Source organism: Anomaloglossus baeobatrachus, chromosome 12 (genome assembly GCF_048569485.1).
Source record: "Anomaloglossus baeobatrachus isolate aAnoBae1 chromosome 12, aAnoBae1.hap1, whole genome shotgun sequence".
NCBI lineage: Eukaryota > Metazoa > Chordata > Amphibia > Anura > Aromobatidae > Anomaloglossus > Anomaloglossus baeobatrachus.
The window spans coordinates 95868847-95881888 of NC_134364.1; the positions used below are offsets into that span (position 1 = coordinate 95868847).

At 46.1% G+C, this 13042-nt stretch overlaps 1 protein-coding gene across 1 annotated transcript in view; it reads right to left on the reverse strand.

The window, feature by feature from the left end:
• The window catches only part of PEAR1 (platelet endothelial aggregation receptor 1), a 122845-nt gene that overhangs the window by 40972 nt on the left and 68831 nt on the right, over window positions 1–13042 (reverse strand). Inside the window, exons 2-4 of the mRNA XM_075331127.1 lie at window positions 9037–9150; window positions 8458–8562; window positions 8127–8227 (exon numbers count right to left, since the gene is read on the reverse strand). Coding sequence (XP_075187242.1) covers window positions 8127–8227; window positions 8458–8562; window positions 9037–9149 — 319 coding nt within the window. The 5' untranslated portion in view covers window position 9150. The remainder of the gene's footprint in view (window positions 1–8126; window positions 8228–8457; window positions 8563–9036; window positions 9151–13042) is intronic.

The window sequence follows — 13042 nt, forward strand, 5'->3', positions numbered from 1 at the left end:
CACCTCATGTTATTCACCTCCTCCTGTGTCATCCATCTCCCCCTGTGTCATGCTCCACTTCCTGTGTCATCCGTCTCCCCCTGTGTCATGCCCCACCTCCTGTGTCATCCTCTACGTCCTGTGTGATGCTCCCCCTCGTGTCATCCTCCGCATCCTGTGTCATCCTCTACCTTCTGTGTCATCCTCCGGATTCTATGTCATGCTCCTTCTCATGTCATCCTCCTCCCCCTGTGTCGTCCTCCTCACCCTGTGACATCCTCCGCCTCCTATGTCGTCCTCCTCCTCCTGTGTCATCCTTCACTTCCTGTGTCATCCTCCTCCTGTGTCATCCTCCACCTCCTGTCATCCTCCACCTCCTGTGTCATCCTCCTCCCACTGAGTCATCCTCCACCTCCTGTGTTATCCTCCTCCCCCTGTGTCATCCTCCACCTCCTGTGTCATCCTCCTCCCACTGAGTCATCCTTCACCTCCTGTGTCATCCTCCACCTCCTGTCATCCTCCTCCCACTGAGTCATCCTCCACCTCCTGTGTTATCCTCCACCTCCTGTGTCAAACTCCACCTCCTGTGTCATCCTCCACCTCCTGTGTCATCCTCCACCTCCTGTGTCATCCTCCACCGCCTGTGTCATCCTCCACCGCCTGTGTCATCCTCCTCCTCCTGTCTCATCCTCCTCCCACTGAGTCATCCTCCGCCTCCTGTGTCATCCTCCACCTCCTGTGTCATCCTCCGCCTCCTGTGTCATCCTCCGCCTCCTGTGTCATCCTCCGCCTCCTGTGTCATCCTCCGCCTCCTGTGTCATCCTCCACCTCTTGTGTCATCCTCCACCTCCTGTGTCATCCTTCTCCCACTGAGTCATCCTCCGCATCGTGTGCCCTCCTCCTCCTGTGTCATCCTCCGCCTCTTGTGTCATCCTCCTCCCACTGAGTCATCCTCCGCCTCTTGTATGCCCTCCTCCTCCTGTGTCATCCTCCGCCTCCTGTGTCATCCTCCACCCCATGTCGTCCTCCGCCTCCTGTGTCATCCTCCGCCTCCTGTGTCATCCTCCGCCTCCTGTGTCATCCTCCGCCTCCTGTGTCATCCTCCGCCTCCTGTCTCATCCTCCGCCTCCTGTCTCATCCTCCGCCTCCTGTCTCATCCTCTGCCTCCTGTCTCATCCTCTGCCTCCTGTCTCATCCTCCGCCTCCTGTCTCATCCTCCACCTCCTGTCTCATCCTCCTCACCCTGTGACATCCTCCGCCTCCTATGTCGTCCTCCTCCTCCTGTGTCATCCTCCACTTCCTGTGTCATCCTCGTCCTGTGTCATCCTCCACCTCCTGTCATCCTCCACCTCCTGTGTCATCCTCCTCCCACTGAGTCATCCTCCACCTCCTGTGTTATCCTCCTCCCTCTGTGTCATCCTCCACCTCCTGTGTCATCCTCCTCCCACTGAGTCATCCTCCACCTCCTGTCATCCTCCTCCCACTGAGTCATCCTCCACCTCCTGTGTTATCCTTCACCTCCTGTGTCAAACTCCACCTCCTGTGTCATCCTCCACCTCCTGTGTCATCCTCCACCTCCTTTCTCATCCTCCTCCTCCTGTCTCATCCTCCTCCCACTGAGTCATCCTCCGCCTCCTGTGTCATCCTCCACCTCCTGTGTCATCCTCCACTTCCTGTGTCATCCTCCACCTCCTGTGTCATCCTCCGCCTCCTGTGTCATCCTCCGCCTCCTGTGTCATCCTCCGCCTCCTGTGTCATCCTCTGCCTCCTGTGTCATCCTCCGCCTCCTGTGTCATCCTCCAGCCCATGTCGTCCTCCGCCTCCTGTGTCATCCTCCGCCTCCTGTCTCATCCTCCGCCTCCTGTCTCATCCTCCGCCTCCTGTCTCATCCTCCGCCTCCTGTCTCATCCTCCGCCTCCTGTCTCATCCTCCGCCTCCTGTCTCATCCTCCGCCTCCTGTCTCATCCTCCGCCTCCTGTCTCATCCTCCGCCTCCTGTCTCATCCTCCGCCTCCTGTCTCATCCTCCGCCTCCTGTCTCATCCTCCGCCTCCTGTCTCATCCTCCACCTCCTGTCTCATCCTCCACCTCCTGTCTCATCTTCCACCTCCTGTCTCATCCTCCGCCTCCTGTCTCATCCTCCGCCTCCTGTGTCATCCTCCGCCTCCTGTGTCATCCTCCGCCTCTTGTGTCATCCTCCGCCTCTTGTGTCATCCTCCGCCTCTTGTGTCATCCTCCGCCTCTTGTGTCATCCTCCGCCTCCTGTGTCATCCTCCTCCCACTGAGTCATCCTCCGCCTCCTGTGTGCCCTCCTCCTCCTCTGTCATCCTCCGCCTCCTGTGTCATGTTCCACCCCATGTGTCATGCTCTTCCTTTTGTTTTGTGTCGTGTTCACACCTTTAAGCACCACCCTTGTGTCATGCTTTACCTCCAGTCTCCTGCTCTCCCTTCTGTCATGCTCCTCCCTCTTCCTATGCTCCTCCCCCTTCCTATGCTCCTCCCTCTTCCTATGTACACTAGGCTTATTGCACTGTATCACCTCTACCTGAAGTGCTCCTTTCACATTAGCTTGCTCTCCTCATTACTTGGTGGCATGCTGCTTTTTATCACTGTAGTTTAAGATGTAATATCCCAAAAGAAGTGACTCCAGGGGGTGTAGGGGCCCCGGCTATAAGTCGTCGCCGGTGGTCTGGGATTTTCTTAAGACAGCTTAATAAGGTGACTGATAAACATGGAGCGTCTCCAGCCATATATGGAGCAGACGGCTGAGCGGCATCTTCTATCCACATATGTGAGGAATTACTCCCGACTCCTTCTAAGAACTATATGCTTGTTACCTATGTGTGATATTTCGAGGGGGGGTGTCCATTTTGACCATGAGATCAAGAGTTCCACTCCTAAATATTCAATGATATCAGCGAGTGGCAGGCGTCCTACAAAACTAAAGCTGAGTCTATGTAGCCCTGGGGTTCAATTTTGGGGATAGTCTTCCAAATTGTCAGAAATTCCAATGTACGAGGCAGAATTACTTGCTCTGTTTTCCATAGCAACCAATCACAGCTCAGCTCTCATTTCACCAAAGCAGTTTAAAAAGTGAAAGCTGGAGTCTGATTGGTTGCTATGGGCAACAAGGACCATTCTTAGTCCTGGACATAGCTGCTGAGTAGTTGAACGAGCTATCAAGAGACTATAGGTGTTCATACCGCTTTGTCTTTGGCTATGCAGTTCATCATGGCTGATCATTGTTTCAGAAAATCAGGACCCCCGTATTAAATAGTTGCGTAGTTGCCAACAGTCCCAAATTTGCATAAAAAGCAGAGTTTCTGCAAAAAGCGCACACACAACTAGGACACTACATGAAGTAGGACTTCAGATTTTTCAGATTATGGTTAATTCTGGACTAATGTGACGGGGTGTGAGGTGATAACAGGAGACCAGTGCTCCCAAACAAGCCCTCAGGCTAGGGGGACCGTAGCTGTCCCTACTTTCCAGAGATACTTCTAACGGTGATGATGTCTGGGCCGCCTTCCTTGCCCTGCTCCTGGCAAGCCATGATCTAATACCCAGTCTCTTCCACCCCAGGGGAAGACCGGTACAAGAGTGGTAGAACCCACATATATGGACAAACTGGGGGAACCAAAATTCTACCATGCAGTATGCTCACACAGAGTAATCACACAACAAATGATCAGGATGAAATGAAAGAGCAAGAAGGAGATAATCAGATGACAGGAGGAATTCCACTGCACACCAAGCAGCAAGCAGTAAAGGTACCGTCACACTAAGTGACGCTCCAGCGATCCCACCAGCTATCTGACCTGGCAAGGATCGCTGGAGCTGTCAAACAGGCAGATCTCCACAGCGATCAGAGATCAGCCACCAGTGTAACGACGCTGTGCTTCGTAACCATAGTACACATCAGGTTACTAAGCAAAGCGCTTCGCTTATAGTTACCCAATGTGTACCTTGGCTACGTGTGCAGGGAGCCGGCTTCAAGAAGCTGTGGACGCTGGTAACGAAGGTAAATATCAAGTAACCAAGCAAAGCCTCTGCTTGGTTACCCGATGTGTACCTTGGTTACCAGCGTCCGCAGAAGCCGGCTCCCTGCTCCCTGCACATTGAGTTCATTGCTCTCTCGCTGTCAAACACAGCGATGTCTGCTTCACAGCGGGAGAGCAACAACTAAAAAATGGTCCAGGACATTCAGCAACGACCGGCGACCTCACAGCAGGGGCCAGGTTGTTGCTGGATGTCACACATAGGGTCATCGCTAGCAAGATCGCTGTTGCGTCACAAAAACCGTGACTCAGCAGCGATGTCGCTTAGTGAGACATGGCCTTAAATCACCAGTTACTGGAACACAACAGCACATAGACCGGTTTACTGAAAGCTATACTTGGCATGGCAAGACAGATTCCTCCATCTTAAAAAGGCAAAGAGTACCTGTGATAGGTCCCCAGCAACATGTGATCCAAAAGGTAACCAGCAGGCTAGCAGAAATTAGCTTCTGCTAGCCCGATCACTAATGAGCACACAGCTGGTAGACGCCTGAGCCTGCCTATGCAACTCAGGAGCACCAGAGAAATCAAAGTGTGGAGTGTCAGAGTCTGTGGTCTCAACATCACCTGATGCCACCATAACATTTGGCGAGTTTGGAGCCAAACACTGTGACAACTAATCACCAATTATTTGGTCTAGATTTGGTGAGGGATCTCAGGGGCCCTGAAAGGAACATTTTACAATATAGGAGCTGAAAATAAAGATACCCCCTTTACCCTAAAATAAATACATCACAGGTAGATATACTTATTTGGGGTCTGGGAGGTATCTTGGAAAAAGTGGAGACTACCCAGACTCCCGGAGGATTTGGCAAATCTCCTGGTCTTGGCCAAACCCTCCTAAAAGGAGGAATGGATGGAGCATGGTGGCTTAAACAAAAGAACATGCAAGAGGCAAAGAGGGCGTCTAGTCAGAACATTCTTCTTGACGGTCCTTTATGGCTACACAACGCCCCACTATGGCCTACATTTTTTAGCTACTGTACAGGTAGTCTCCCAGTTTTCAAGATTCTGGAATAGCCCTTCAACCTAAATATGTCAAATATATTTGCCCTTCAGCTCGTATTTCATGGAAAGACTGTCCTGGAGGACGATCTATTCTATGCTGATAAATGTGGATCTTGGATCCAGGACTTGATATAAGACAAAAGTTTCATTGTCCCTTTCCCCTCGCCACCCGCTGGCCACATCTGTAGAAGAAGCCATGAAGAAGCTTCTGCTACCAGTGACCTGACTTAGTCAGCCTTGGCTGTGTTATCCGCTGCCTAGAAAAACCAAACACAGTCCCAACTGAGATGACTGGAGTCAATCGCTAGGCAGAAGACAAGCTGGGAACTGCCGTAACTGAGGCCAAAAACAACATGGAGGTCTTCAAGTGATCTCCATGGAAACGTCCGTTACAGAGGCACAGAGCCAAAACACATGACTCTGCTTGTGAAAAGTTATCACCAGGGAGATAAGAAGAACAGACAAAGGCCTGGGAGAGCGGGCTGGAGAGCAAGCGAGAGCTCACATCTGGTCCCACATCTCATATCACCTCGCTGTAATAACAACTGGTAAATGATCGGCTACTTTCCATGAAATGTGAAACAAGCGCTGTCGACAACATTGACAGCATCACTGCATCCTGTACCACAAGTGTCAGCACCATTGCACTGTACCCCATGTATCACTATCCTGTTCCCCGAGTTTCAGCGTCATCCTGTAGCCTAAATGTCATTGTCTTATCACCATTCTTGGATTCATATGACACGCGCCTGCAGGTACCACACATTAATAGTACCCTATAAATCCATCCAAGGACTGAGCGTCCCCCAACAGACTACTAGCACAAACACAACTCATGTACAGACTGTTCACAGAGACTTAGTTGGACAAAGTAAGGGTTAACATCTCCATCTGGAATCATTTAGTTGGAGATTGTAATCACTTTCCAGCTCTGCAGAGATGTTCCTCCAAATCCAGATGTAATATAGTGGAAACGCAATCCACACATGAAGCAACACGGATTTCATGTCCTCACCAGGCCATACAGTAGACTATCCAGATCAAACCGAAGGATGCTGGCAGCGCCGCCGATCACAGATCCAAGCACAAGGGTTGAGCTTCAGTAGAAGTCTCTGCCATGTTGAGACACTTCCAAGATACATGAAATACGCAGCGTTATGGCAAGATGAAGGACATTGATCACAGGCTCATGTAATGTAACAGTCCCAAATACAGGCCCTACAGGGTCAAAGGGATTTTCAGGATCTACGAGTTAATCTTGAGGAAAACAACAACTTTTTCTTTGATGGTCAAAATGGAAGCACTAGACCTGTACCTTTTGCTTACACTCATATTGTATCTATATAAAGAATGCAGAGTTATGGCAAGAGTCTTGAAAAGGAACAAAACATAGATGCAAATACAGGCCCTACAGGATTTTACAGACTATCAAGATCTATGTTTCAGTCTTGAGGAACCTCATCTGCTATATGACACAAAGCGTGATGGCAAAATGTAGAACACTGTTCACATTCTCATGTAGAGCCTTGGAAACAACCTAAGAACCACGCGTAGGCCTTAAGGGATCTTCCAAATCTACAAGTCAATCAGCATCAATGGGATCTACAAGTGAGTATTGAGGAACCTCAACTACTTCTAAAATGGTAAAGGTGGAAGGACCATAACTGCACATTACACTTCAAGTACCTTCTTATGTATATGAAGAATGTAAAGTTATGACGAGATGAAGGACATTGTTCGCAGACTCATGAAGAGCCTTGGAAATAGCCCAACATAGTTCAGGAACCTCAACTGCTTTTTGGATGTTCATGGTGGAACTCTAGACCTGGATATTCTGTCTACCCTCATACCCATATGAAGGATGTGGAGTTACAGCAAGGTGAAAGACTGCTGTAGAGCCTTGAAAATTCTACAAGATTGTTAAGGATCTCAGGATCTATGAGTCAGTCTTGAGGAACCTCAATTGCTTTTTGGATGTTCATAGTAGAAGCACTAGACCAGAATCTTCAGCCCTAGCCTCTGTGGGGAACCACTCACTTGAGATCGTTTCTTGAGGTAGTAAACAGGAACACCGTCACTTTAAAAATTCAGCCAATTTATTTAACACTCAAACTTGAACACACAAACTCCCGCAACCTAACATGAGACCTTTTCCAGCTTCAAAAGGAACATAAACCCAGTATACAGTCCGTTCCTGGTCAGGACCAACAAATCTCCTCTCAGGGATTCCTTCTGGAGGTATCAAAAACCTCCATAAACTGACCATGTGTCAAACAGACACCATTTTAACATTATGAGACACCTATGGGCGGAAGTATGTGGATACCCGTAAAACATGTCCCTGGAATGCCCTAAAAAGCCATGTGGCCCTACAAGTACCAGAGCGGATATCTAGGTTTACACCACCTTTATAAAATACATCCCTTTGCCATGTTACACCTTATATCAATATGAAGAACACATAATTATGGAAAGATGAAGGTTGTTACTTACAGACTCATGTAAAGAACCTAATGTAGATCCAAGTATTCGCCCTACAGTATTCAGGATCTGTCTTGAGGAACCACAACTGCTTATTGAAAGCATTAAACCTGGACCTTCTACGTGGACCTTCTGGACCTGGACCTTCTATCCCTGATTTCTATTTCTTTTATAATTAATGTGCCTTCCTTGTGTTGTAGAGTTTACCATGGACTGCCAAAGTTCTTGGTCTACCTCTGCAACTCCAATAATTGTGCCATGTGAGGGGACAGTTTAGAATGTCATATGATGATTCACTGACCATGTATGACACCCAGTTGGGTTTTGAGCCAGTTCCTCTAGACCAGGAGCAGGCAACCATTTCTGGTCAGAGAGCCATATTATCTACCGGAGCACTCCCAAGGGCCCAATAAAACGAAACCTGGCCTATCAGAATTGCATATTATAAATGTCTGGTTCCACAATCTGGACTCAAATTTTGTACTTTTTTTGGATATTCCAATGTGTTTTTGGGACTTAGCAAAAGTGTTACGTGACCCTCGGTGGCTGGGAGTAAGGTAACCATGGATTGTGTATACTCTTTATTGTAAAACTTGACTTACGAACACATTCATCATTGCTTTCGTAGTATCCCTGGCAGCAGCGGTGCCTCTTCCTATAGTCAATCTTTACCCCGTGGCGATATGCAGTCCGGTACATGATCCTATACGAAGACATGAAAAAAGTCAACATACGACAGCAAGACGAGGCTTCCTGAAATCCATTGTCAACTATCTCTTTCAAGATCAGTAGATTCCTTTCCGGAATGCTCTGAGCTACTGGACTACTATAGTTTTTTCACTATCTACTCCCGCCTTATAAAATGGCACTATCATGTAGGAACTTTATTAAGAGCAATTTAGAGGCGTTACTGGCTGCCACGGGGGTACTCACTTTGGAGGGGTGCACGTCTTGAAGTAACTCCACGTACTGTCACAAGTGTCAGGAGCTGCCTGGCTGTAGGGGTGGGCATAGGACTCCTTCACCGCTGTTGTATAACTGTTAAAGACAAGGCTTAAAGGTGAATTATCTATGCATTTAAAGGGATGATGTTTCTTGTTTTCTCATAATATACATATTATATATATTTTTTCATTCATTCTAAAATTATATGTACTGTTTCTGTAAAATATTCCATTGCTGACTTTTTACAGTACAAAACTCAAAAATTTTGCTAGACCTATCTTTAACACTGGTGGCGCTGTTGCATTGAAGTGTATGGAGAAAAGGCTCAAAGCTACGGTGGCGAATGCTGGTATTGCAAGTGAATTGAAAAGAAAAATATTTAGAGGGGAAAATTTCTAAGTAATAAGTTGATGTATGATCAGGGACCATACAGCGAGTATGAAGCTGCAGGCATGAGATGCCGGATACAGGAAGATGACAGGGGCCAGCTGTTTCCTCTCCAGTCAGTGATAGCCCTGGACTTGTAGCGTAGTAAATGTATAGACTGCGTATTTTCTGTGACCTTACCTTTCCCAGTAGCTGCAGACGTTGGGACCATTGACTTTTAGAGATGTACCAGTCTGTGTGTTCACCAACCACAGTAACGCTGATATGACGGGGGGCACCCACAGGGGCTTCATTCTGTAAAATAATGGCGCATTAGACATCAGTTCGGGTTTTTATCATCATATACGAGCCTATATATTCACAAAATTTGGAAGTGCAAATCGCCACCAATCAGCATGGAGCTGCTCTGTAAACACAGGAAACCAACCAATGGAAAACAGGAAGTGGATCGCACAGAGGATGTTTTGTCGCCGTGTTTCGACAGATGGAAAAAGTGGCATGGAGTCAAAAATCTAACAAGGAATGTCAGGCCGTGCCTATACAGTAATAGCCCTCTAATTGTCAGGATTACATTCGCATTGGTAGATCAATGGGTGCACGTGGGCTGTCGTGTGGGCGGTACAACCTAAAAGGCAGATAGGAAACTTGGAAAAATTATATGCCAATTGTCCAAAATTATTTTTTAGAATTTTTGCTTTCTTTATAATCTGAAAGACAGAACCTTTAATGTTAATAATAATAATAATCTTTATTTCTATGGCGCCAACATATTCCGCAGCGCTTTACAATTCAGGAGGTTCATATACAAACAAATAACAGTTATAGAAAATACAATAATTAGATGGAAAAAAAAAGAGACAACCCTGCTCGTGAGAGCTGACAATCTACAGTGCGATGGGGGAGACAAGGTACAATGCTTATTTACAATGGCAGTCCAGCCATCTCAAGGAAATGGGGGATAGATAATAAGTTCCTGGACTATTTGGCCAGATCCTTGAGATGCTTTTGGGTGCCATGGAATTTGACGTGGGGTTATGTTCTGAGAAGACGTGGAAGGACTATGTGAATTTAGTTTGGCTAGGGAGTGTGATAGGCCGCCCTAAAAAGATGCGTTTTTAGGGTGCATCTGAAGCTGAGTAAGTTGTGATTTGTCCTCCTAGCTTCTTGGGGTAGAGCGTTCCAGAGGATTGGTGCAGCTCGGAAAAAGTCTTGGATCCAGAAGTAGGAGGTTCGGATTAGTGTGGATTAATGTTAGAAAATGCCTTAAGTTATTGGTACATATAGATGTCCCCTGAAGAAAAAGATATTAGCCAAAACTCCTGGGATGTTCGTAAAAAAAGTGAGACCTCCTGGGCTCCATAAAGATTCGGCAAACCTTTCACAAAAGTTTCCTGTGGGTGATGCTCTGCGATCAAATCAGGCCTACTGTGTCCAATCGGAAGTTCATGGGTTAGGAGACGATTTCCATCGGCTAGCCTCACTGTCACACTAAATATGGGTAAGAACCAAGCCAACGGCAGAAAGGAAGAGAAACTCATTGTCCAGGGAAAAGGAGATGGTGGACCTGGACCAAACCTACTACTGGTCACTGGGGTCCTTAACCAGCCTAGATAGGTTCTTCACCTATGCATTGAGCCAGATACCTGACCCTAGGTATCCCTAGTGATGGGCCCTAAATAGGGAATGGATGGGATGAGCTCTTCGTCAACTCCACTAAACACTAGAGAAGACACAAGGAGGACACACGGGGAAAATGCATGAACAACTTATCTAAAGATGAGTCAGGTAGAGGTTGAGCTTTCAGCAACAATGCCACAGAGGAGTACAAGCCATCTGTTTGCAACCAAGGCTTGAATGAACTGAATATCACCAGTACCAGTGCAAGGAAGGAAGGGTTATTTAAGTACTGCGAGAATGCTGATAATCTGCAGCTGGGTGGAAGTCGAGCTCCTGCTGGGTCCAAAAGGGGGAGAGATGATCCAGTAGGAAAGCTACCTATTACAATGAATACTATCAGCAGGAACAATAGAAAGTCAGGAAGAATTCTGCCAAACACTTTGCAGAAACCACATGACTGTCATCCATGACACTCACCTGTGGCAAGTAACAGGTGTGGGCAATATGAAAACAATGGAAAGTCAGGGAGCATTCTGCTCAGCCAAACACTGTGACCTTCTATGGCCAGAAACCACATGACTGTCTGTCACCCATGACATCACACCCATCAATCATTTTCCTCCTTGAATTCTATCTCATTGAGTTGGAAACTACTGTATGTCTATCAAACATAAATTGCATTCACACTTATGGAAAGGACTCCTCATAGGAAGGCTTAAATCTGTAATAGGAATCCTAAACCATATAAAACTAATCCAATGCACAAAGAGATCTCATGTGTTATTATATAAATTCCCCTAAATTAAAGAAACATTTAGTGTGACAGCATTTGCGTGTGTTGAGTCAAATACAAGATCTGCAGGGGCGGAGCATGACAAACACACACACAGTGGAAAAACTTGTGTAATGCCCCGCCCCAGAGGAACTGGGCAGCTTACATTATATCACCATATATGGAGTGTTCTCTGTAGCCTTCATTTATGCCCAATAGTATACAACAAGAGAAAAACTAGCCTGTGCTTCCTGTCCCATAAACAATCCGCAGTTCATGTTAAGTCAGTTTTCCCAGGCCTTGAAATTTCAAAGCCTGTAAATGAATTTAATAAAATCCAGGCGGGAATCTTGTTTTACTTAAAGGCCCATTACTCTTTTAATTCCCTTCTTAAACTGATCTCAGAATTTGGCCGAGGAATTCGAGCTGATGAAGTTTGACGAGAGATTGTTTGTCTGTGACCTGGAACGTCCAAGTCTTGGATGCTGTGACCACCCAGAGCAGCAATCACTATTCTCCCCCAAGCAAACAGTTAATTCAGTCCCCTGGACAATAGAAGGTGGGAGGCAATCAGGGGGTCTTAGGGTTGGGAAAAGAATTCTGGGCTTGGTTTTAGTTTTTTTCATATGTCTTGGATCTGTGCCTATAGCTTCCAGAGGTACAGTAAGGAGTGGCAGGCAGGACACAGCGTGGGCGGACAACTGGTCTGTCAAATGCACTGATACCCAGAGCTGCTGAGCGGGCAGATTTCTGTGTTACATCCTGTGTTGTAACCCTTGTGTGACTTCTCCTGCATGTTTACTGACTAAGTGTCTGAGGTGATACATAATGTATGTGCATGAAAACAAACATACTGTATATATTTAATATGGCCTCCTACGTACAAGAATATAACTACTATAATACTGCCCCTATGTACAAGAATATTGATACTATAATACTGCTCCTATGTACAAGAATATAACTACTATAATACTGCCCCCTATGTACAAGAATATAACTACTATAATACTGCTCCCTATGTACAAGAATATAACTACTATAATAATGCCCCTTATGTACAAGAATATAACTACTCTAATTCTGCCCCATGTACAAGAATATTACTACTATAATACTGCCCCTATGTACAAGAATATAACTACTATAATACTGCTCCTAGGTAGAAGAATATAACTACTATAATACTGCCCCCTATGTACAAGAATATAACTACTATAATACTGCTCCCTATGTACAAGAATATAACTACTATAATACTGCCCCCTATGTACAAGAATATAACTACTATAATACTGCTCCTATGTACAAGAATATAACTATTATAATACTGCCCCCTATATTACAAGAGTGTGGGCAAGATGTGACGTGAAAGATTGCATTATATGCAGACTACACCCTAAGAATCAGTAACTATGAATGAGAGAACAAGGGAACGGGTAGTCAAGGTCATCCAACAGACCAGCAAAGTATGAGAGACATCAATCACTACTTTTTGCAAAAATATAACAAATATTTATTAGATTCATATAAATAGCAAAAAGTGACATAAAGACATAAACAAGCACATTACATACAGATCAGGCTCGACAGGAGATGTCACTGAAGCATAACAGACCAAGGATCCATCTCCCATCAGGGGGGCAGTATAGCAAGATAGTAGAAAAGGAACATGGTCTAAGGGAGACTCCGGACAGTAGAAACAATACAATCTCCGATGTATCTAATTGTGCACCCCAAAAACAGTAGGCACACACAAAGATAACAACAATAGAAAATCATATGACCGGAGAATCA